Source organism: Egretta garzetta, unplaced genomic scaffold, assembly GCF_000687185.1.
Source record: "Egretta garzetta isolate BGI_Z169 unplaced genomic scaffold, ASM68718v1 scaffold426, whole genome shotgun sequence".
Taxonomy (NCBI): Eukaryota; Metazoa; Chordata; class Aves; order Pelecaniformes; family Ardeidae; genus Egretta; species Egretta garzetta.
This window is the reverse complement of record NW_009259977.1, coordinates 396,914-423,798: the sequence shown is the minus strand read 5'-3', so window position 1 is coordinate 423,798 and position 26,885 is coordinate 396,914. Positions and strand designations below refer to the sequence as shown.

At 37.9% G+C, this 26,885-nt stretch overlaps 1 protein-coding gene across 5 annotated transcripts in view; it reads left to right on the top strand.

Moving 5' to 3' along the window:
* The window catches only part of RBFOX1 (RNA binding fox-1 homolog 1), a 1,334,919-nt gene that overhangs the window by 1,181,708 nt on the left and 126,326 nt on the right, over positions 1-26,885 (top strand). For 3 of the 5 annotated variants that reach the window (XM_035895926.1, XM_035895928.1, XM_035895927.1), the window contains one exon: positions 4,263-4,505. In XM_035895926.1, coding sequence (XP_035751819.1) covers positions 4,263-4,505 — 243 coding nt within the window. Of the gene's footprint in view, positions 1-4,262; positions 4,506-24,318; positions 24,325-26,885 lie in introns of those variants that run through there. The other 2 variants (XM_035895930.1, XM_035895929.1) reach the window with 2 other exon arrangements.

Below are 26,885 nucleotides of genomic sequence, written 5' to 3'. Positions count from 1 at the left end.
ACAGAGGAGTGGCCTGCTGTGATTGATGGGGCGAGGCCCAGCAAACTGAAAGAGTCCCATCTGGATTAGGTTTTGGGAGCAGTCAGATGTTGAGAGGGAGGTCAGTAAGCCTTGCGTTAGCTCCCCCTCCTTCAACACCCCTATCATCCACACTCATGCACACATTACATTGCTCACACGCCCTCATCCATAATTGATGCTTGCTTTGGGCAGATGCTATATGGCCTGGGACTAGAGCAGCTGCTAAGTTTATGGAGAATAAAGGGAGCAGGATGGTACAGCAGGTATTTTCACTTTTATTTTCACTTGAAACTCTTGATTTTAGTCAAGCCAGGGCATTTCTTATAACCAGCTGCACCACTGCGTGCAAGACTATCTAATACGTGTTTTGTTGCTGAAGTCTGAAGGAGGGCAAACTACAGCGGTGATTATGTATCTCTGCTGTGCTTGATATATCTAACTGAGCCGTTCTTATAACCAGCAGGTTTACCGAGTAGTGTTGCATTTTTCTTCTTTGTTTCCATGCCCTAAGGATATGATGCAGTTTGGCTCATTTAACTACAGTATGAGAGGCTTTCTCTAAATGTGAAATATCTCTTGCCAAAGAAACAAAACGCACCAAACAGAAAATAGAGTAAAACAAACAATAAACTGTTAGTTAGACTTTAAAATGCAGGCAAGCAGAAAGGTTTTCATTGAATACATTTTTATGCTGCAAATGTGTTTTTAAAAAGGAACACTGCATAAGTAATGTTTTCTGTGCTCTGTCTTTTGTGTACAAACATAGCAAGCTTGCTTTATTATGTTTTGACACTTTTCATGCATTTCTTAATTACGAAATCCTTTCAGAGCAGAAGATGCTGAAAAGGCATGTTGATATCTGAGGTACTAGCAGCATTTTAAATTCTAAGCTTTTCTTCAAATAAAGTAATATATATAGAATAGGAGCAACTTCACTTACCTGCATCATTGGAATGCTTTCTTTTTTTGTTCTTTAGAGTTCAACATTTAACCAGAAACCAATAAATTTGATTTTATACACTGCCACGTAAAGCATATTTTTCAGTTGAAATGTGGTTTTCATTAAAACTCAGGCCAGAACATTTAGCAGAGCCTGACTGTCTGCCATCCTTTGTTCTTCTTTCTGTTGCCAACAACTACTTTATTAAAAACCATGCACAAAGTGAGCATTAAGGGGTCATTTAATCTTAAAGATATTTGGAACAGATCCTGAAAGGACAACTTCTGTTTAGCCTCTCATGCCTAGGTTGTATTAAGCGATGTCTGTGTACTGTCATCTGCAGTTTTGAGATTACTCTAATACCTGAGTTCATAGGCTCATTTAGGACCAATATTTCCTGTTGCTTTTAGGGCCATTTCATATTTTCAACTTAATGAATTAGATCTATTATTTCCCTTATTCATTTTAGTTCACTGTATTTTAAAGGGTGCAATGAAGGGACATTTTAGGTGATTAAAGAATTTCTGGTTCTTTAAAATCTATTCTAAGGTATTTGACTTTTGTGTAGTCTGGGATTTCCATCAACCGCATGTATAAACAAATGTGTGTTAGCTGACACTGCATTGTTCTTGATGCAAATTCATATTCTAAACAATAAGCTGTTGGCTTGATACCCGTATAAATAGTAAAGAACATGTTTATGCGTACATGCTTTTCTACTACATTGTAACACTGTGTCTATTGAATTATGTGTGAATCATAAATTCACACTAATTTTAAAGGCTAGGAAAGGCTACACTACACACCAATTCTAAGAAAAACCCCTGACCTTTCGTTGTTTACTTACTGATGGGGTCTCGGTTCTAAGCAAGCAGTACAGATCTCAGCTTAGCAAGTCTAATGAAAGAGGCAGAGGAGGCTCAGCAATGTGAAGGTGCTGAAATTGCCAGTGCAGTTTGCCATTTTATGATAAATCTAAAAAGTTAATCGTTTGGACTTGCTGGTGAAAATAATATAAAAGTTCAGCCCTCTTAATTAAATATTATCTGTAATTAGCACTAAGTGTGAATGCTTTGAATATTAATTAGGGTCTCATGGAACTGCTTTCAATGTTAATGAGAAACAGTGGGGGTCTCAGCAACATCTGGTTTAGGACTCAAGGTAGTATAAAAACCTTTAGATCAAATGCACCTGGACATTAGCCCTTGGTCCCTTTGTTGCCATTATTGTTCTTTTTTAACAGCTGCTGACTCTAATGCCATGTTTAGCATCTGACATGAAGGAATAGCTTGAGGACCAGCAGCAACCAGCTACTGTTTTCAAAGCCAGCACAGTGAAAACACTTATTATAGGCAGAAGTTTGATTTGCTGTTGTTCATTCTTACTGCTTGCTGAAGCCCTTCCTGAAACAGTTGATTAAAAAATGTATGGTCCCCTGCCTCCCGCACAAATTTTCAAAATACTTCTTAAACATTTAATAAATGTCTCTAGTGTAATCCAGTCATTGCTGGTTTTTACTTCATCTGGATTTTTTTTAATAGTGAAAATAGTAGGTAAAAGAAATAAGAAAGGGACCTTGCTGTTTTAATATAAGAGGGTATAAGTATACATTTAGAAGAGTTTTTAACGTCCACTGACATTTAAACAGGGCAAGTTTCAGTGTAGCAATAACCTTGGAATGATTGTAGATGTATGCAAATGAAACGTACTGACTTAACCCTGTGAAGTAGGTAAATGCCACTGTTTTCATTTTAAAGGTGGCTGAATGAAGCAATGTAAACTACTTGTTCAAGGCCATACACTAAAATAGTAGCAAAGATGGGATTAAAATTAGGGAGGGTTTGATTGCTGATATAAAGTTTTAATTTTTTAGGAGACACTGAATGTCCTTTACAAAGGAAAATTTAATTTTCCCTTCTAAGCCTGCCATGTACCAAGGCTTATTCCTGTGCTGTGATTTTGCAAATCCTTAAAAGCTCTTGAGTTTAGGACCACTTCAGGTCAGAGAACTGATGTCTGAATTAGTTGAAATAGGCTGGAAATGTCCTTAAGTACGAAAGTGCAAAAGGATGTCTTTTATTCATCCAGCCTATTTTGAAATTAGGAAATCAAAGACTGAGGAGTACAAATAAGCAAAATCCCTACAATAGTCCTGTGCAGGTACTTGTGCATGCTTTGATGGGAAAATGACAGAGTATTTTAAAAACTAATTAAAATTTTACTCAAATATTCATTTTTACATTACTTGATATTTAGAGGGATAATTTTATCTTGTAAATCAGCTCATCTGAGTTTGGGATCGTCCCTGTATCAATGGTCTCCAATCCTGTGTCACCTGTGGCATCATGTTTTGGGCATTTTTTATATAGGTTCTAAAAGATTGTTCTGTACATTTCCTTCCCTAGAATTCCTAATATTTGGTATGAGCAGACCATTTAGTTAGAAGTGTCTAACTGATAAATTAACATGCTGGACTATCCTTTATTATATCAAACATAAAGATGGATCTATCTATAAAGAGAGGAGAGCATTTGTTTTTAATTGTGTAGGCTTACTGTAATATGGAAATGAAATAATATTGTCTTCAAATTTAAAGCCTTTAAGGTTCTTAAATCTATTTCTTTTGACAGCCTACAACATAGAATTTTTCTTTTGTGTTAACTTAAGATTTTGTGTTGATGCATTTTTAGATTCAAATGTTTAATATTTTGATTTGATCTAATTATTTTTTTGCATTTGTGCATGCAGTTGCTCAATACAGTGTGCCTCAAAGTATTTCTGGATATCTCATAGAGCATTATTTCATATAAATATTCTCAGTAAATGTTTATGTTAACAGTACGCACGCCAGTTCCGCTCTGTGTGCAAGTTGCATGGATTGTGTTCTGCAAATGGAAAGTCAGAATGGATCACAGGCTATGGGCTGCCCTTATCAGAGCTCTGTATTAGCAATTGTGCTCAGTAGCCTTTGGAATAAACTGAGCTTTGTCCCTCTTTGTTGTCTGAGTTGAGGCGTTAGTTCAGGTAGACTTCACTGACCTTCCCCAGTTAAAGAATAGTCTACAATTACACGGGAACAGCAGATTTGTTTGTCTAATTATAATAAGATTTAATAGGGTTAGCAAAATGGATTTAATTCAGATAAGAAATTTTCTCCTCAAGAAACAAACATTGTGCCCTTTTCAGGCCAGCAATCTTAGCAGAATACTACCATCGCTTTCTGTGTTACATGTGCAGGATCATCGCTTATTTTATCTCACTCCACATTTCTTCTTCCTTTTTTCTTCTTTGATTTTTACAGGGTAATCAGGAAGCTACAGCACCTCCTGACACAATGGCACAGCCTTATGCCTCAGCCCAGTTTGCTCCACCTCAGAATGGTATCCCTGCAGAATACACAGCCCCACATCCTCATCCAGCTCCAGACTACACAGGCCAAACCACTGTTCCAGAGCACACGTTAAACATGTACCCTCCTGCTCAGACACACTCTGAACAGAGTGCAGCTGACACAAATGCACAAACTGTCTCCGGCACAGCCACAGTAAGTCAAGGTTTCAGCTATTTCTGAAGCAGTATGTTTCAAGTTACATGCATATTTATTGATAGCATTTATTCTTACCTTACACTTAACGGTTTTGCACTTCATTTGTGTTAAGATTACTCGCCATTTCAAGGTCGAAAGTCTGTCAGAGTTTACCATTGAAATTGGTGAATGTAATTTCACTGCTTTTGGAACCTCTTAGTGTGGGAGCTTTGTAGAATCTGTAGTTTCCTTTTCTACAGTGTTAGGCAGACAAAATGATTAATAGCAAGCTCATGAATCATAAAATGAAGTTTGACTGAGTCCAATATGGAAAAACATTGCAAAGTATTTGTAAGCATTCATTTGGAAAAAAAACCCAAACCTAAACCAAACCAGACTAATTTTGTTATTTTTGATGAACTCTGTATTTTTGACACTTGTAAGTATTTTTTTGTAGAAGTGTTTATTGAATAATACTGTATTGAAATTACTGGTGGAATTGTGTGAATGAGTATTGTGAAGAGCATGTCAGTAATACTGTATTTTCTAGAGAGCTTCTTTGTGCAGCTGTTACCAAAGTTGTGTGTGGATCTGTGCTCAACAGAGCAGAAATGATAGACTTTTTCCTTCTATTTGATTTATATATGAAGTTCTGAGGTGTCCTGAATTATGCAAGAGACTCCTTGGATGGCCCTACCTTGTAATTTAAGTCACAGATTTCACACATTGATAGTTTACTGTTTCTATCTTAATTCTAGATTAGGACCCAGTATGTCCAGTGCCAACAGCTGGCAGATTTCTGAGCTATCAACCACCCGCGTTACAGGTGTAGGATCTAGCACAGAACAGACAGCAACTGTATGCACTTGAAACATCTCTACTAGCTGTCCTCATCCTTGCCGCAACCCTGCTCCATACCTCATCTTACCTCCCCTTCCTCCCCTGGCATATATCCAACCTGAAAAGTTTCATGCGTTAGGGCAAGAGGAAAGGGAAAGCATGTTCCCTTAAATGGGTTGTTCTGAAGATTTATGTTTATTGCCATGTCACTAATTTCTTTATATGGGTGTGAACAAGCAAGAAAAGCAATAGCAAAAGCACAAAAGGATATTTCTTGCTATTGTCATGGAGGTGTCCTTGTGAATTAATTACACAGTTTTGTGGTTTATGCAGTAAAATGTTTCAGTCCTTTTATTTTTGACTTGGTAACTTTTTATTGCCCTGATTAGCCCTTTGCTCTACTAGTGTGAGAAAGTTTAAGTAGAAGAGCATCCTATTTGTCTGTATCTCATAGTATTCTTTGCAGCTCTACAGTGTCTCCTCTTATTCATCTCTATACCAAGTTAAATTCCTGGTTCTTTCCAGCTTTTAAAATTTTCTTCCATAATCATTTTTGATTGTTGTCAAACTCCTGTCATATGCCACTGTCATTGGTTTAGAGTAGGAACCCTAAGCTGAACAGATGCTCCAGAAGAGATTGGATATTGACTAAAAATAGTCTTTTTCTACTGTCCCTGTCTCATTCTTTTTATATTCTACTATTTTGCTTGCTCTTTTGACCATTGCTGCACATTGAACAGTGTGATGCCTGGCTCAGCCTTTTCATACTTTGAAACTGTTGGTCTGTTTGCCATTCAGTTCTGAAGTAAAAGACTGTCAGCGCTAGAATCAATGGTAAAACACCTGTCGGTGCGAGCGGGACAGGAGCTCATCCCGTGTCATTTATTGCTTTAAATTTATTGTGTATCCTCACCCCTTCTTGATTTTTCAGTTTGAAGTGTTAGTCTCTTTATCAGAAAAGTCAGGTATGCATTTTTCCAACATCCTCCATGGCAAAGGCTGATGAAAAGAAATAATTTGGATTGTCTGCAATACCCTTATCTTTTTCAAGTGCTCTATTCAACCCCAGCTCTAGCAAATCCAATGATTCCCTTGAAAGTTTCCTGCTTCTGATATACTAATAGCCTTTATTGTTATTTATTTTTGTATCCTTTGCTATCTGCCCTCCTTATTTCCTTTTTGCCTTCCTACTATCCAACTTACATTTTACACTTTCTCCCTTCTGGTTCCACTTGGAGTGAAATTCCATTCTCTGAAGAGTAACACTTCAATTCCACTAACCTTTTGTATTTGGGGAATATAGTATAGTTATTTGCTCTTTTTATTATGGATCCTTTTCTTACTTTCCTGTTTCCTTTCTTAGGAATGTGCATAACTTTCTGAAGTAGCTCCCATGTTGTTTATAAATAATTAGATTTCCTTACTTTTGACTTCAGCGTATTTTTCAGAAAGTTTTGTTTTGATTTTTAAAAGGATATTTTTTCTAAATTGCAGTGTGATCTTGAAAGTTGTGGATACTACCCCTCCCTGGAGAACAACACATTGAAAATACAAGTTTACATAGATCTACATTGTTCAAAGTAGCCTTGACATTTAATACATTGCTCACAAGTTAGTTTTACAAACGTACAGTCAAATATTGTTTGCACAATTTAATTATGGGTACCTAGATCTAAAATCTGTTATGCTGTGTCTCATTAGCATTGCACTTAACATGTTGAAGAGACATTAGAAATAAGTACATGCAGACTTGAAATGGGCTTTGTAATATTATGAGGGTCCAGATGTGTACATCTCTCTGTAGGTTTAATAATATGTGTTTTTATTATGAAATAGAGCTTCAGTAGCACTGTGTCAACATTGTAACTCCATGTGGTCTTAATTGTTGAAGGAAAAAAAATTATAGAATCATAGAATCATAGAATGTTTTGGGTTGGAAGGGACCCCTAGAGGTCATCTAGTCCAACCCCCCCTGCAGGAACAGGGACACCGCTAACTAGATCAGGCTGCTCAGAGCCCCGTCCAACCTGGCCTTGAATGTTTCCAGGGATGGGGCCTCCACCCCCTCTCTGGGCAACCTGTTCCAGTGTTTCGCCACCCTCATTGTAAATAATTTCTTCCTTATATCTAGTCTAAACCTACCCTGGTTTAGTTTAAAACCATTACCCCTTGTCTTGTCACTGCTGGCCCTACTAAAAAGATTTTCTCCGTCTTTCCTATAGGCCCCCTTTAGGTACTGAAAGGCCGCAATCAGGTCTCCCCGCAGCCTTCTCTTCTCCAGGCTGAACAAGCCCAACTCCCTCAGCCTGTCCTCATAGGAGAGGTGCTCCAGCCCCCAATCATTTTTATGTTTCTTTCCAGTTCCTGCTAGCTTTCTGAGTAGTTGGTTTCCAGTCTTAAAGGATCACGGAATCATAGGATCGTAGAGTGGTTTGGGACAGAAGGGACCTTTAAGATCATCTGGTTCCAACCTGTCCTGCCATGGGCAGGGACACGTTCCATTAGACCAGGTTGCTTCAAAGCCCCATCCAACCTGGCCTTGAACACTTCCAGGATGGGGCATCCACAACTTCTCTGTGCAGCCTGTTCCAATGCCTCACCACCCTCAACTTGAAGAATGTCTTCCATATCTCTAATCTCAGTCTACCCTCTTTCAGTTTAAAGCCATTACCCCTTGTCCTATCCCTACATGAACTTATAAAAAGTCTCTTTCCATCTTTCTTGTAGGCCCCTTTTAGGTACTGGAAGGCTGCTGTAAGGTCTCCCTGGAGTCTTCTCTTCTCCAGGCTGAAATACCCTAACTCTCTCAGCCTGTCTTCATAGGAGAGGTGTTCCAGCCCTCTGATCATCTTTGTGTCCCTCCTCTGGACTCACTCCAACAGGCCCATGACCCTCTTATGCTGGGGGCCCCAACAGATATTGGGGTGGTTGAAGTCCCCCATGAGGACCAGAGCTTGTGAACATGAGGCTGCTCCTGTCTGTCTATAAGGGGCCTTATCTGCTTGGTCCTCCTGGTCTGGTGGCCTATAGCAGACCCCTACTATAATTTCACCTGTCCCTGCCCTCCCTTTAATCCTGATCCATAAGCTCTTGGTCAGCTCCTTATCCAACACCAGGCAGAGCTCCAGACACTCCAGCCGGTCATTGACACAGAGGGTGACACCCCCTCCTTGTGTCCCCTGCCTATCCTTCCTAAAGAGCTTGTATCCTTCCATTCCAATACTCCAGTCATAGGAGCCATCTTACCATGTCTCTGTGATGCCAAGAAGATCATAGCCCTGCAGGCGTGCATGTCTCTAACTCCTTTTGTTTATTCCTCATGCTACATGCTTTCGCATAGAGGCATTTAAGTTGGGCCCCCAATGTAGCTGACTTAATATCTTTATCAACAACCTGGATGAGGGGATTGAGTGTGCAGATGACTCCAAACTGGGTGGGAGTGTCGATCTGCTCAAGGGCTCTGCAGAGGGACCTGGACAGGCTGGATCAATGGGCCGAGGCCAACTGTATGAGGTTCAACAAGGCCAAGTGCCAGGTCCTGCACTTTGGTCTCAACAACCCCAGGCAACACTACAGGCTTGGGGAAGAGTGGCTGGAAAGCTGTCTGGCAGAAAAAGACCTGGGGATACTGGTTGACAGCCAGCTGAATATGAGCCAGCAGTGTGCCCAGGTGGCCGAGGCGGCCAATGGCATCCTGGCTTGTATAAGGAATAGTGTGGCCACCAGGAGTAGGGAAGTGATCGTGCCCCTGTACTCGGTGCTGGTGAGGTTCAGTATCCAAGAAAGATGTTGCATTACTGGAACATGTCCAGAGGAGAGCAACCAAGCTGGTGAGGGGTCTGGATCACAAGTGTTATGAGGAGCGGCTGAGGGAACTGGGGTTGTGTTAGACATTAGGAAAAATTTCTTCACAGAAGGGGTTGTCAGGCTCTGGAACGGGCTGCCCAGGGAGGTGGTCAAGTCCCCACCCCTGGAGGTATTTAAAAGACAGGTAGATGAGGTGCTTAGGGACATGGTTTAGTGGTGGGATGGCAGTGTTAGGTTAACGGTTGCTCTTGGTGATCTTAAAGGTCTTTTCCAACCTAGATGATTCTATGACTTACTGGCTAGAGTGGCTGGAATTCCTTTGTGCTGCTCTTTAGGCGCTCTCCTGCTGACCTGTGGTCCTTCTCCAGGCTCTGGGCATCTATTGTTGGCACTGGCATCAAACTGGTAGGACTAGGATGGATTGAGGTTCCCCTCCACCAGCAACTTTAGTTTAAAGCTCTCCACCAGCTTAGCAAGCCTGTGACCGAAGATGCTCTTCCCCTTCCCTTGACAGATGGACCCCATCAGCTCCCAGTAGACCAAGTTTCTCAAAGTGAGTCCCATGGTCTAAGAAGCCGAACCCCTGTCTGTGGTATCAGTCTGTAACCATTTGTTGATTTGCCAGGTTCAACTGGCCCTTTCAACCCCCTTCCCTTTGACCGAGAGGATTGATGAAAAAACTACCTGCGCTCCAGAGTCCCTTACAGCTACTCCCAGGGCTCTGTAATTTTAAGTGGAATTGATGTGGGGACATAATGGCATTTGTTTGGTAGATTCCAGTATTTTTACATAGCTTGCTTTCAGTAAGTTGTATTATATGCATGTAAAAGAAGAATAATCAATTGATCAATCATTCATGGAATACTATTGTGATTCATGTAGATTAGACAAGCTATTGGACGCAAGACCAATTTTTCAATTTTCTTATGCACATGTATATTCATGTACATGTGAAGCTGGATATACCACTAAAAATGGATCTTAACATTTTAAAATATGAAGCTAATAAACTGCAGGGCAATTACCTAATTTGTAGAACTACTACCAGAAGTGACTTAACCTCATCCATGAAGGACTTAATCCACGCTAGACACATACCCTGGCTTTCTTTTTGTGTCTCAGTTTCTTTCTTTTTGTCTTAAAGAATCATACACTGAAGCTAGAACTCACATAGGCTCTAGTGCAACCTAAACCCCAATAAAGATATAAGTAATAAAGATAAAACTAAAAAAGTTCCATGCAACTTCTGGAACCTTTGTCAGTATCCCCATTTGCTGCAAATTGAACAAGATTCCGATCATCAGTTTTATTCCAGGTTTTCAATTTTGTGCACAGTAGAGTGCTATCAATATAGGAAGTCTGTAGACTTGATTTCCATATGATTGGAATCTAGAGGCTCTAGTAGAGGTTCCCAGTGCTGTCTTTGGTCATTCAGAGCGTTTTAAAATGGGTATAAAGTACTACCATGCCAAAAAGACAGGGCTTTAAACCGACTTCGAGTTGGTGTGGGGCATTAATTAATACAGCCTTACAGAATATATGGTATTTTCTACATGCTATGAAAGCAGACAAATCTGATCAGAAGAGAATGTATGCTTTTCTTTGATTGAAACTAAAATATTTTGTTGAGAACTTGGTATTAAGGGATTCTTTTTTTCCTCTTGGATTACTTTTTATAACAAAACATTGTAAGAACCCTTTCACATCTTGAGCTTCTCCATGGAGCACACATAATATCTGAATATAATGCTCTGGGTATCTTGTTATTTGTAGCACTGACTTTCTGTGGACTTCCAACTGGCATCTACTGGCTGGGCAAAAACCCCTGTCAAAAAACATGCCATTTTCTTTACATTACTCTCTCAGTTTAATTCTGAAGTTCTTTTCAGTTAAGAAAGAAAGTTTTCTTGCTTGCTTTTGCTTGAATTGCCTAACAAGCACTTTGAAAATTGCAATTAAGGAGTATGGAATTTTCCAATGTTGATAAGATTTTACTTAACTAATTCAAATATAATTTAATGAGCATTTATTTAGCAGTGAAGATGTGGGATTAGAAATGCTTTTGTACTTCTAAATAGTGTATTTCCTAGTGAAAACTTCTAATGTATTATTTTGATAAAGTAGTGTAAAATAGTATTGTGTTAGGGTAAGTATGGGTCATAAGAGGTGCTTAGCTTGTACGTATAGGGATTGCTGACTTTGTATTTTGATGCTATGAAACAGAAAATATACAGGATGAAAGGGAAGTGAATGTTTAAAGACAAGATGATTTAGCTGAAATAATAGAAAATAATCTGTAGGTAATAAAATACTGTCAAAAGTTACTTTGAGTCTTCTCTGAATAATGTGGTTTTCATCTTTTTGGATCAATATGTTTGTCTAACTTTAATTAAGGTAGTCCATCTGAGTATATGCATAATCAATACTCCTCCAGTACTGGGTCACTTAAGTGCTGGTAGACTTTTGGAGTTGCATAGTGTCAAATGCACTTTTAGGCATTAAAAAAAATAGCAAATTACTTTCAAGAAGGACAGATCAGTGATAAGTATGTTACAAAGTTATGGTAAAAGTGACATGTCTGACAATTTTGTGGAGTGGGTTTGAGTGTTATGTTAAATAGTTGAATATTTTAAAAGATTTTTAAGTAAGACATTTGTTCATTTTATGAAATACAAAATCACCTTTTACCTGTGTTCATATATATATATGCAAACATATTGTACATATATAGTTCCAAGAGTAAAACTTGTTCAATTTTTGCCTGTGGTTTTTGTGCGTGACTTCTGTGGATGTCAGTGGGAGATGAGTATGTAAATACAACGGGCATTAACTGGGCATGTGCAAGGAGGCAGGTAATAATGAAGTAAATGTGGTTTCTCTAGTGTTTCCTATTCTAAGTGTATTATACTAATAACGGAAGTAAATATCATGGTTTGGTAAAAACTGAGTTTGTAACTATGCTGTGTGTGTTGTGTGTGTGTTTAAAAAAATATTCTCTAAATTCTACTTGCATTAGAGAAAATTTGAGGTCATTGTACAGTCTTTCTGCCTTTGACTGTGACTTAACGCACATTTCAAAAGCTGAAAAGCCTTGATAATTTGTGCGTTTGGACAGGAGTCCTCAAGGGACTTACCTGGAGGAGTGTTGGTGATTCTGTGCATAGTGCTTTTCTGTCTGAGGTGGCTCTGAATCAAAACTCAGCATGGCATTAGTGGATGCAGTGCTGTTGAAGTCCTGTAGAAGACATGTAGTGCAGAGGTGTGGGTTGTCTTGCGATCATTGAAGATTATGAGGTGTTTTTCACATAACTCCTCTGTTATGACTAAATCTCAGCTTGGTTACTACCAAAATTCCTCCTGTAGCATCCACTGAACTTGATACTCTTCTGTGTGAAAATAATTTATATATTGGATAATAGATGTGCACTTGCCCTGCTTTACCGTGAAATTTTGTATGTTCTTTGAGACATAATGGTTCGTGAATTTGATGGTTTCTTTTCTTCATGTAAATTATGTCCAGGTTTGTGCATTCTTTTTTCATCTAAAGCCATCTGTTCATCTAAGGATTTGGGAAGGCTTAGTGATACTCTGGACTGAAAAATTATTTACCATGTTGAACTTGGTTGTTTTGGGGAAGAGAAGGATATACAGCCTTTCTTGATTTTTGGTTTGTTTGGGTGGGTTTTTTTTCTTTTGGTACTGATTTCTTTGTTGCACGTTTTAATTTGGGTAAGAAAAATGACAGTAGCAAGCATTTATAGTAAAGTGCTTTAGTGCATTGTCTAAGCCTGCAGGTGGGTAGACTGTTACTGCAATTCTCTGCAGCATATTTATATTTTTTATTAGCTCTTTCTCCTTCTCTGTTCCTTATTAAGTTATTGGTGTAAGTGACTCCCCCCCCTCCCCCCCCTTCTTTTCTCCCTCATGCTTCATTCTTCTTCTCTCCTACTATTTTATTCCTGGTCTGTCCATTTCCTGGAGGTGTGGGATACATTAGCTGTTAAAAAAATTCCATATTAAACAGTGGACTATATCCTACTTGGTTTAGAGGTGTTCATCAATTGTTCTTACAACAGTATGTCACTGAAGTAGAGATGTTTAAAATAAAGTTCTTTCTAACTTGCTGGTTCATTGTGTAACTGTGGTTGTGCTTGTTAGCCTTGAGGTGGAAACTTCCTTGAAGTCCAACATACCAAGTATATGCAGAGTGAGTGGGACACTTCTCAGTGCTGTGAGCTCAGCTGGTGTTTTCCTTGTCTCTGAATATTCTGCTTTTGCCTAGAAGGTTCTCATAGTGCACCTGGAACATGGGTCCTGGAACTGCCTCTTAGGGCTTGGGAAGAAAACATGACTGGCTTGCCTCTGTGTGTAGTTCTGTCTGGAAAGCATCCGAGCAGAATTACAATGCAGATAACCATGGCAATCATTTCTCTAAATAGTGGCACTCAGAGGACTGTGCTCCCCCTGCAGAGGAGCTAGGAGCTTTTCACCATGAAGTGTCTGTCTTGCAAGTCAGGTTTCCCCATGGATATTTTTTTCCCCAACTGCTATCAATGACCCAGTTTTTATTCTATTTCAATTCCGTATTTTCGTCTATAGATGTTTTCCACCAGTATGCTAGATAGTTGATAATACTTTGACAATTGTTACAGCCATGTGTATTCATCTAAATCATACCCTGCTGGTGCAGGCTATTGCATCAGCATGGTATGCTATTTCAGTTATACTACCTATTGTATTTGGTCCCAAATGTTACTTGAAAAAATATTTCAAGGAGCTTGTTTCAAGACCCTGAGTTCTTCAGAGCTGCAGAAGCAAGCATCCTGGTCCAGTTCCTGTTCTATAGCTAGGAGATCAAAACTGACATCCCAAATAGATAATATAATGCTGTGCTAGTTTGGCAAGGCACCGTAATGACTTGTGATCATAGGCTTTTTTACTTCTAAGAGGCTTCCTTGCTGAGAGCCCTGTGTGTAAACTTTGTAACTGTGCCCCATGTGTATTTCTTTGCTTATGCTAAAGAAGAGCAGGAACATGTTGCTCACTTTCGGAGCTGTTATGTGTCAGTGCATGCTCTGAAATAGATTCTTCTCACAGATACACAGAACCTTAATCTACTGGTTCTTACGATAACGTTTATAGAGCGCCTGTTTGTATACTTAGTTGTTTTGCTTGGTGAGAAGATAGCCACCTTTTTTTCCTGTGTTGCTAAGTTAACTTGGGCTTTGCTCCCAGAACGTACTTGTCATTCTGTGAGTGGGTATGTGGTGTGAGGAGAGTAGCTGTTACACTGCCAGCTAATTGTGCCACTGAATGCCTATCAACACGCCTTGGGTTCTTCTGAAATCTCAGTAGCTGATCCTTGTAATCTAGGTGTCACCTCAGCTTCTTTTTTATTTTGATTCTTATAGCAAGAAGGGATTGCAAAAGTGATATTGAAACAGAAGACAAAAAAAATTATTATTGTGATTTTAACTTCCTCTCATGCTTTTTGAATGCTTGAAATTGGTAAAGTTGAAGCTCCTCCTCAAAACCAAAAAAATCCCCACCCAAAAGGGATAAAGAGAGCAATCATGCTCGATCATCTCATGCTTGCTCAAGTAAGTTAGCTGAATGCTATTGAATACCCCTCTGAATGTTCACTGTGGGGCAGACTAACAGTTTTGAGATCCCTTGAGCAGGTAATTCCAGCCAACTCTAAGGCAGACTTAACACACAAAACATTGCAGAGATCTTTTCAATCACATTGTCAACAAGAGTCATAGCCAAGTCATAAACCCAACTTGAAAAACCTTCTCTAAAAGGCATTGCCAATTAATTTCTGATGTGCCAAGTTTAATTGGCCAACTGAACTATTTAAGATTTTATTCCTGCTTGGCCCTGAAAGAGTTAACAATATTGGGGTTTTGAGTTTTCCTGTGCCCTTGTATTGTCTCTTGGGTTCTTTACTTCTCCATACCAATTCTTTTACATTATTGACCTTTTCTTCTCTCTATGCAGTCAAAGTAGCTGTGGCATCCCAATGCTTTGGCTGTGCTTCAGGTTCTGATGTACTGAGAAAGACATTTGTTGCACATTTTGCTGAATAAACTAAGCATAAATTTCAAAGGGGATCTTGGTATGATGAAATAGCTAATTATGACTTACTTTGTATTTGACCTTCTGCATATCTGCTGCCACATTACAACATGTAATTAAAATCGATCCTTATGGGGGGGGGGGGGGGGGTTTTTTTTTTTTTTTTGGTGAAAATTAGCTCTCATTTTCACTAAATACAGGAGCACCTGTGCTAGGTTAGGTAAGACTAATGATGTTTTCCATTGTCCTGTAATTGGCATGCAAATGGTAGTTAATGGTTTGCAACTTGATCAGAAGGTGTGGACTCCTCCCTTCACCAGCTCTTTGGAATTGCTTTATAAACTTGTATATTGCCTGGAGTACTTTGTGCAATGGCACGAGGAGAATATGTTTGTAACTTCCTGGCTAACCAGCAACATCCTTAGGTCCTTGCTTGCAAGAAATTGGCTCTCCATTGGAGAGGTCAGAATGGTCAGGTAGCACAGGTAGATGGAAAACGAACAAGGTTTGTGGTTAAAAGCTATGAAGAGCATTTGCATTGGCTTCATCTCTTCTTCCTGAAATTGTAAGACTGAATTTCTGTTCATGTGACAGTCTTTGCCCAGGGTTACACATGAGCTAAATTTACTCTCCTGCATGACTACATGTGGGTCGCAGTTAAGGATGGCTTAGTGGCTTACTGCCCCCCAACCCAACCCTGAAAATATTTTTTTCAAATCCTGTTTATACTCTCAGGTTTCCATTCCTCTCCCACACACCTGTCTTTTCAGCTTTCCCCCACACCCACCTACCTACCCACAGAATTGCTTTAATTAAATGTTATTCATGTGTGGGCTTACTTACCACTTCTCCCTGCTTAATCTGTTCCCTTTCTAGGGTCAGTATGAAAGACTGACTTGATTCAAACATTTAATTTTGCTATCCGTCAATGTTAGAAAGACAGTAGTTGTGGCTTAACCTGCAAGCAGTTGAATCCATCTGTAAGTTTGAAGCTGCTTTATGGTCTACCAGTGACATGACAGGGTGAAACACATTGCAGGCAGAAGTAGACAGAGGACTATTTTCTTATTAACTAGATATCCATTCAGGACATGGTTAGAAGTTCTTCCTTTCAGACATTATTGGAAAAGGAATTAGAGTAAGCTAACCATACACATTGTGCTCTATCTGGTCTTTCTGTGATACATAGAAAGATTTGGGTGGTCATTTCAAATTGCAAAAATCTAGACGTTAAATGGCCAATAATATATTAATTGTAGAAATAGGTAGAAATTCCAGATGAAGGGATACGTAAGAGAGTAACCTGGTTTTGTTATCTTCAATTAATCCTACATATATGGCAATTTCTTTAGACAAGTGTGACATGGAAATAGTAATCTACATGGCAAGATATCTATATGTAATCTACATGGCTGCAATTTGAGGAAGACCGGCATAGTGGTGGTTTTCCTGTCCTGGTTCTACTGGAAGATAAGAATGCAGTTAGGAGGTCCGTTCAGGCCATTAGGGTATAGGAGGTGGACTTTGGTTATGAAAGCATGTATCCCTTTATACTGTAAACTGCAGGTAATTTCTGTTTAAAACTATTAATAGGAACAGAAAATAACTGTGCCAGTGAATCTGAACTTAGTCCATAATTTTCTGATTTTAATATGAACATCACCGTTTAAAGAAAACTATTACTTACTATTCCTATTACTATGCTTTTCTGATTTCTATTAAAACCAAAATGCTTTAAAATATATTTATAACCTCAGTAAATTAGTATAATAATGCATGCACAGATCACTATCTTTATTTTAAAAATTCAAGTACTCTTAAAACTAAATTTACCCTTCCTGTAATAGGTCTTGTTCCCAGTTAAGATAGTTTATACTTTACAGTTGCATTTTGTAGCTAGGCACTATTTAAAATAATGTACACATTTGATAATTAATTTATTGAAATATGACTTTAGAGAAGATTGCCTCTATCAAAACATTACGTGCAAAAGCATGCATGCAAAAAAGCATGCATCCACAGCAAAAGCAAACCTCCTGTTGGGTTTCTCTTTGTGTGAAACGTACTTAGTTGCTCTGTATAAAATTGAGACTCTTTCATGTTGATGCGTGAGCAGTTGTTGACTTGAAAAAGATAGCGTCAGCTGATTAAAATATAACTTGATATTATTGGAGGTGGGGGGTTTTTTTGACATGTGAGTAGTTGCCATGTGCTTTGTGCTTTTTACTTATGTGATTAAAAGTGAACACCTAGTTACTTTGCTGGCACTGCAGGTGTAGAGGATAAATGGTTCCTAACACACTGAGAAGTTTTTATATATGTATAAAAAATAATTGCTATTTTGTTAAAAAGAATTGCATAAATGCAAAACCTGCCTCTCCTTTTGCTTGCCTCTTGCCTGCTTTTAATATTTGTGTGCTTTTTTGGTTGTTTTGTCTTGCTTTTCATCTTTACGACACTTTATTCCCTTTTTATAATCTTCCTTTGGTTTTACTTTAATGTTATTTTTCAATATGCCTGCTTTGTCTCTACTTCCTGTTTCTTCCCAGTTTTTGCTTATTCCAAGATTATCTAGTAGTTTATGTTCATTTTTTCCCCCAATAGGAGTTACAAAGCCAGCTATCCTTTTTTAATGTGGTACGGAGAGAATATGTAATCTTCTGAGGAGAATATATAGTTGAGTTGAAGAACATACACAAATTCTCTGGTATTTCTGTATCTAGATTGCTGCATCTTGCTGGTTCTAGATGCTGTTGTGTTGCAGTACCAGCATATTGTGCTGCCTTTTCTGATTTAGAAAATGCCCCTTAATGGCTTTCTAAAAGAGAACCCTCAGGCCATCCACAACTCTTGCTTAAAGGGGCTTTCTGCATTTGCTTTTCCAGTGGAGACCTCTTTAAATCTCACCCATAGAAACGTTTGCCACTGCCATTGATCATCTCTTCCCTTTCTGGGAACTGCTTCTGAACTACAGTCAGAGTCTTACCCCAGTATACAAATTCTGAGATGCCCATTTAAAATTCATCTCCAGATGGCAGGAGAACATGTAAGTACTCTTCAGGTCCTTCACAGCCACAGCAATCAGTTCTGTAAAAATGCTGGTGAGAAGGAGGGGGATTAAAGAGCACCCATGTGGCAGCTTGTTATCAGCCTCAGCCACGAGGTCTAATAACACCTCTACGTGTGGTAGACAAAGAAGATGAAACTCTTTATTGATGGAACAGAGGACTTCAAAGATTGTTTGCTATTGAGGACATCTCAATCTTTAAATATTGGCTGACTGCAGATTCTGTAATAAGACTGGCGCTGTCTCCCAGCTTCTGTATACCTTGAAAAGTAAAAATGAAGGGTTTCTCTTGCTGTGATTTTTTGCTTTAAGCTGAAATTAAAATACTTTTCTTTTATCCTCTGATTTATAAAAAAAAAATAAAGCAGCAGAATGCCTTCTGATTCAATCAAAAGAGAAGAGTAAAGCATGATTACAATCGGCAAGTCTTTTCTACGCCTGTGTTTTTTTGTTGCTGTTATAAAAAGTGCATCAAAAGATGTCAACTATTTAATTTAATAAGGATTCACATAAGTTCCAGCTGTTCCAGAATAGTATCTAAATATTTGATTTGAAAACAATATGTGTACCAACACTGCAACATACTGCAGGCATGATCACCCAGCTCTCCAGAAGGATTTAAGTCTCTGTACTACTAAGTGTTTGCAGAGGAAGCTTCTGTAATGGCAGGGTTACAAGCACATAATGTGTGAGGTAAGAGACATCTACAAAATGGAATGGAAATATGTAAATTTACTGTTTTCAAGTTATAATAATGCTGGGACACCTAATTTTGCTTTTCATAATGGCATGATACATTTTGTAATATGTTCATATTACAAAAATGTTATCTTATTGCTGCCCTTATATAAAAAGATTTATTGCCAAAATATAGTTAGAAAATGTCAATTAATAAAATAAATATTTGAAAATATTAATGTTAACATGAAATTATATTCAAAAAGAAATTCTGTGTTTTTTCACTTACATTGAGGAAAAATTAATAGTTGAGGCCAGAGAAATTTGCTTTTAACTTGTGCATTTACTTGTAGATGGAGCAATTCTGTTGCCTGTTTGCTCAGAGTCCTTATTCTTTTGGTTTTAGGGGTATGGAAATACTTCGGTTGTGCTGAGAAATATGGTTTCTCGTGGACACATTCCCTCCCCTTCATTTCCTTTCTTACATAGTTTTCGAGTATAGTCTTACCAAATTTAATGAAACAGATGCCAAGTTTCACCTCTGAATATTTGTATTTCTTGTTCTCATACATAAGCTCTTTCCTTTTTACTTTAGAGAAAAACTGGCAGGCACAGGTGGCAAACTGTCCTAATCTGGAGCGGGAGAAGTAGTGGAGCTGTAGTGTTTATATATGCCTGTCACTTTTTTCTCTTTTTAATACAGAATATATTCTAGTTTTGACAGTGTGTTTGGGAAAAAAATATTAGATGGTAAAGGATATAAAAGAGAAATAAAAATCTAATAAACAGGTAGGTTTTAAGCAAATTAAAAACTTTTCTTTTACAGTAATCCCTTAAAGTGATGAGCTTAAAGTACAGTACAATTGCTGGGGTTTTTAGGAAACTTGCTTAAATTCCTGGGTTTAGAAAATTTCTTTCTTAAAAGTTAAAAAAAAAGGTTAAAAGTTAGAGGAGTAAACATGTTTGTAAGGCAGACATTGAATAATTTCTAATGTATGAACATTTTTTGATACTCATGAGCAGGTCATACTATATCCCAGTAGATTTGCACCATGGAACACAGTACTTCAGTGACAAAATATGGTTTTAACCTCAGAGGTAAGTCTGCAAGCACTTCCAGGATTGCGTAATGGTGTTCATAATAATTGAATAGAACTTCTTACAAAGTTACTGGATTCAGGAATAGATACCTGAATAGTGGGGTCCTGAGTTTCTGCAGAGCTGCTGGATAGTTGTGTTTGAATACATTTGCATTGTAAGATTTTGCCCTTAATAGAAGCTGGTAGGTGACATTTTATTTGAGTGGTACACATGAACTGAGATATCAAGCTTGTGCTGAAATGTCAGTACCTGCTGGTATGCACAAAGATATCCAATACTGGCTACTATTAGGGCTATTTAAAATTTTGTTTTGAAGGTAATCTAGCATATACTTGTAGTTATAAAGCTTTGGAATACTGCAGGTTCCACTCACTGTAAAATTGCTGAAGTTAACATACTGGCACTATCTGTACTTGTGAAAAGGCTCACGCATGCAATAAAAGCACTTTCACACCAGCATAAAGTGTTGCTATTGGCTTCTTCCTGTCTCCAGCAAGTATTTCCAATTTTAGAATTTTCTTCCTCTTGTTTTTGAGCTAAGCTTCCTCTTTTCTTTTTTTCCCCACTGAGTTGAAAGTGTTGCAGATCCCTTCCTTTTATCTCTCTGTTCTCTCTTGAAAGAAAATTGAAGCCATTTCCCACGTTGCTTCTCTTTTTGCATGTACCGCAAAGTCAACTTTCCAAAAATTCTAATGTTTCATAGACAAAACATGTTCAATCAAAGGTACTAGTGTCTGAATTACTGCTTCTGTTCTGCACTTCCTAATACAAAGAGCCAAGGCTTTTATCTTCTTATTGATATTGTTACAGCAAGAGATACTTCTGTTTCAACACAGGTGTGGGATTTTGGATTGGGTTTTTTTGTTGTTGCTGTTTTTTTGAATACATACTTTCAGGACAGCAAATTTACTATATCCCATGTGTCTACCTTAGCCCAATGCATCTAATTTTTCTGCCTGGAACTTTTATCCAGATGCAATTTGAGGACTTGGGATATTTGTCTGGGGTTTTTCAAAATTAAGGATTCCCAAATAGACTATTACATGCCTAGAAATGTAGCATATACTCACTGTGTGCTATGATATAGATGATATTAATAATCCTAACTATGCATCTGTAGCAAGTAGTAAAAATAAGTCCTCTTTTATGTCACATTTCTGACTTAGAAATGTGGCGGCCCTAATAGTCAGGTTTGCCTGGGCCACACACTACATAAAATAGCTTTCTACTATCATCAGCTGTTTAATATCTCTATAGACAATCTTTTCAGGTAGCAAACTGAATCTAGTTTTGGTATGTCCAGTTTCCTTGACCTAAACACTCATAAAGTGTTGGCCCAAATTTGAGTAGCTTTCTAATTGATTGAATTACTGATTTGACATGCTGATTTGATATATTTCAGATACTGATCATTTAGACCAGCTAAGTTTAGAACCAGTTAGCTAGCATAATTTAGGACCCTGGTACTTTTTATTTTGATTTGACTTACTGTGTCCTATGCTTTTAAGCCTTTTTGCCTTCAGTGGGAAGGAAGGACGTCTCATATTCCTGAATCTTCAAGTTATGTATTTTCATCTGTCTGTCCATCTTCCATGAAGAATGGTACCTTGTCTTTATTTCAAGTAAAAGGAGACTTTTTGTTTCAGCAGAGTTTACTCATTATTACTTAAGACATTCACAGGAAGATTACTGCATGTATGGCATAGTCATTCCTCAGGTATCAGAGTAATCATTTGAGTTTAGACTAGACCTGAACCCATTTTACAATTTACAGTTTAATGAGCATTACAAGCATGCTCCATTCTCTTCTGGAAAGCCGTGTGCCCTCAGTTATATGTTCCTGCTGCTGGGTCTGAAAAGAGGGGATCGAGGCTGGCTGGTGGTATCTTTGTTGAAGTTTGTTGCCCCTGCAACAAACTGTACATTTACTACACAGAATTGTTCTTGATCACACTTTTCAGGTGAAGAAATGGGAATTAACTAGGAAATCCCTGAAATTTAGTTGAAAGTACTGATCTTTTGGGGACACTTTGTAACACCTTGCCCTGCTGATCAAATGCAGCAATCAAATGCAGTATTTGCTCAGCAGTTTTCAATAAGAGTAAATATTTCATGCCAAATGTTATTAACATTATTTATATGTGGTCTCTTTGGTAAATTGAATAGTGCGCAGGTGATAAATTTGTTGCCCTTGCATTTGCTAAAATACCTTTATACCTTGACCTTCTTCTGATAAGGTTTGTGAAAATAATATCCTAGTGCATATTTAGGCCAATTTTATCACCAAGAGAAAGAGCTTTGAGTGCTATGAGGGGTCGAAGGGTTGGGGTTTTTTTCTTTGTTTGCTTTAGTCTTATCTCTGTAGTCACTATTCACTGTCCACTCTCTGGTATAGTAAAGGCTGAGTGGAAAATACACAAAATACCTGAGGCTGATGTTAATGCTGCAGGAATATAACATGGGGGTTCAGTGCTGCACTGTACAAGCTTGTTGGTGCTGATGAATTACATTGTCACAGAGATGTAACCAATGTTATGAAATCTTACTGTGTATTTTTTCCTCATAGAGATGTCACAGTGACTGAAGGAGGATGTATGACATGCTGTGTTACTGCCTTAGGAGCAGAATGTGTTGTCTGCTTTGGTGCAGCTGAGGGTCTAAGGGGTTAATATTACTAGAGGCTTGTCAGGGCACAATGCATCTCTTGGTGCAGTATAGGGCTGCTCTGATTGATTTTGAATGCAGGGCAACCCTCCTTTGTTTTTTCTAAGATTTCTGATATTTTACGAGATGATGATTCCTTCTATGAGGGAAGTTGTGTTGCATTTCCTACCACTCTTATGGCGTGGCACAAACCAATTTGAGATAGAGAGCTTGAGACCTCAAATGATAAAGGTATTTAGATTTGGGAGTGGACTGTAAGACTGAGATATTTCTGAATGTGATGCTACTGCTTTAATCTAGTGTGATTATTTCTTTCTTGTTGAGTTCAGAGGATGAGCCCCTCCAAGCATCTCATGAAAAGATTGATTTCATCCTTGTGACCATTTTGTGAGAATTTCTTGAATGACAATTATTGTTTTTTCCACTTTTGCAGAGGAGGAACTAGGGTAAAAGTAGTTTAAATAACCTGCCAGAGGCAAATCTTTGACAAAACAGATTGCAGCAGCTGGCTGTCCTGAGCCTGACTGTCTAGACCAAGAGAGTCTTTTTCCCATAACAACAGAATACTATTGCTGAATTCCTTTTGAACTGGTGAGTGCTTTTGGAGCATTGAGTGTTGAGTAGATCACAGTTTGAGCTTGATTTGTGTGAATGCTATGTTTCAGATGTATGAATAAGAAAAAAAGCTGGTTAGATGCTCTTTAACTTAAGAAATGTCTATGTTTTCTAAAAAAGGCAAAATTCTACAACTTAGTTTAACTTTCAGACATACCATGCAGACCATGTGAAGCTAACAGCTCTTGGTGCACCTGCAACCCCCCGTGTGGTGCATGATACATGATGAGGGCAGGGGTCACTGTGTGTGGTAGCATATAGCAAGATCCATCTGCTCCTTTGTTTTGCTAGTTTCCAGCTCTCTTACCACAGAGTAATGGGATTGAGAAGTCAAAGATATGGGGCGTGAAATGATATGAAGAACATGACTGCTGCCAGGATCATGGCAAAGGCCAGGTGACAAGGGTCTAAAACTCCCTGTAGCATGCAAAATATGAAGGCGTTCTGCTGTGTTACTTAGCTTTACAAATACAGGGACCTGTGGCTGTCAGGAGAGAGGGAGACTGAAACCTGGCCTTTGACTTACTGGGTTGTTGGGTTTAAAACCTACCCTGCAAAGTCTTGAGAAAGCTGCAAGAAGGGTGGCAGGAGATTGCAGTATGGACAAGGAGCATGACCAGGAGTGGGGTTGACCGGCAGCACCTTGTTAGAGGAGGGCACTATTGAGAGCAAAGCACCTCAGCAACTCCTTAACCTATTCCATATGTAACAAAGTTATTTACATTTGGTTTTTTTTTTTTCCTGCAATAAATGCAGCAGGCAAGGCCAATCTATATCTCAATATGATTACCAGCTAGAATAAACCCCTCAGAGGCTGAGACTGAATTCTTCTTTCAGCCATTGTCCCCACATGAGTGCGCAGAAGATGTTAACAGAGCAGCAGATACTCTTTTCCCCTTTCTATGGCATTTTTCTCTATGGTCTTCCTTTCCTTTCCTTTTTTCTTTTTTTTTTTTTCTTCTTCTTTTTGCCACTGCTCAGGTGCCTGTGGGTAGGAGGATAATGCCTTACCCTGCCACACGCACCCAATAGAGAGCAGAGAAATGACAGGTTTAGACAGGCTTTGTTTCTTTTGGAGATATGCTCAGCTTATGCAGCAGTGTTTGTTTGCCATAAATTTTATGAGAATGTTTGTAAGCTTAGAGTTTTGACTTCCTCATGGTAGATTTCAATACCTCACATTTCATACTGCTTTGCCTGGAAAAATATTTGCAAGCAACACTCTATTTGTGCAATATTTGTATAATACATTAATCAACTGCAGTTTTTTTCTCAAATGTGGCTATGCATATGGCATGGGGACATTTAACACAGCATAGGTACTGCCTGAGTTGCTATATTTTGTGGAGGTTTTGTTTTGTTAAATACAGCGCACTATGGAGAATCTGTGACTTCAGAATTGCAATGATTCTTGTACCAGGAGTACTTCTGTGTATCATTTTGCTACATAGCCTGATGAATATTTTGGAAAACATAAAAAATAATTTGTTGTTTCTAAAAAAAAAAATTCTTGTTTTATTTTAGAATAAAATTTGCATGAGAAGGTTTTTTTCATATTGGCATGAGACCGTATATGAGACATTTGGCAATTTTTTGTCTAGTCATTTTCGTGGTTAGTGGAAAAATATGTTTACTTTGCATTAATGTTTTTGTTAAAAATATGGACTGTATACCAAAGGGATTTTAAATTCAGGCAAAAAAAAATTATAAATGTTCCTAAACAAATGATAGCTAAAATACAGTGCTGTATATAAGCTTTCAGTTTGATAAATACTTACTTATGAGGTCATAAATACTTGAGGTACAAAAGGTTAATGTAGTGTGAAAGGCTGTAAAACACAGCGAGCAACCTGCTAGATCATAATGATGCATTAGTACCTTTCAGTATGAATGCTGGTGGTTATAAAATCTTTGGGTCGAATTTATTCTGTAATACAAGAATGTAAAGAAAGAGTATCCAAAAAAAAAAAAAAAGCTCTTGTCTGCTCGTAAGTGCCCACTGACTGAAAATGATAAAAAAACCTCTTTCTGACTAATATAATTTCTGGAGAGCATACGTCATAGGTGTTGACTGTGTACTCAAAGCAATAAAATAAAGTAATACTCGGTGATTTTTTGCCTTCTGTGTATTAATAAGTCTCCATGAGATAAAGTAAGCAATAATGCATAAAGGAAACAAAACCGGTGTAAATTCTGTAAAGCAGTACTGCAATTTACCTTTGAGGAGAAAGAAATACAGTGCTAAATTCACAAAGTGAGCATTTACTGAGTGATAAAATTGACTTTATCATAATAAACTATAGTATTTCTCAGTCTTCCACAGTTTATAGTTGTCTCCAATATGCTGATGCAGCTAATATTTCTCATTCAATATCTACCTCTGGGAAGTGTTAATTTTCATGCTTTGGTGATCGTTGCTTTTTACTGAAGCAAATTACTTCCTCTTACTCCTATATCAGAGCTTATGACAGATTAGGATAATTTTACTGTAATTAATCTTTTGAGTCAGTTCCACTCTTTTCAATGAAGTGCCATGTCTTGGCCATGCTAAATTGAAGCAGTTAATAAAATCTGGAATTAAATATGAAAAACTTTTATTTGCAGACTGTTGATACTTGCTTTCAGCCTTTTTTGCTCTCTGGTTACAAAAGAAGTATTTTACTTTCAATTTATTCTCTCAATGAAGTACACCTGTATCTGAAGGATATGAAATAGTTTTGAGGGATTAAACAAGAAAAAAGACTACAGGAAAATATTTTATATAGAGACATCCATCTCCTAATGCAGAAGCCAAGACTATTTTTTCTTTATTATTTTTAGATGTCGAAAATCAACACGTTCTGTTCTTATTAAGATACAATCAAAAAGTTGATAGTGTTTGGACTGTGTAAATATATCCTTAGTAAATCTCTGTAGATGATTATTTTTAGTTTAAGACCATATTTAAATTTGTAAAAAACACTGCGAGCAGTTTCTGCTCCAACAGAATTAGCACAGAATACCTGTGAGAGAAGAGGAAGTGAAATACATGTCTTGTACAAGCCTCCATAGCATCTCTGAAAATAATGTATTTCTTAACAAATTTTGAGATGGTTTTTTTTTGGGGGGGACACAATTGGTCAAGCTAGAAATCCAAATAACAAAACCCCAGTAGGCCAGTATATCAAGTTATGGATATATGACTCATATTGTCAAATGCTGCTTCGTATTACAAAATACAGGATTTGGATGATAACACAAAAAAGTATTATATATTATATATAGTATATACCAACTCATCCTTGCATGTTAAGTTATGAGGCTTTCTGTATCATACTTCTGGGCAGAAACTTAGTTTGTTTGGTTGGTTTGTTAGGGATTTTTTGCTATAATATTCTCAGCATCTGCATTACATTAAAGCAGCCACAGCTGTTCAGTCATTCAGATTGACTAACTGTATATTTCAATAGTAATTGTGGATATTCTTAATAGAATCACATGGGAGAACTTAATTAACCTTTTTTTCTTCACTGTTATTTAAAGGAAATTTTTAAAAAATCAATGGCGTG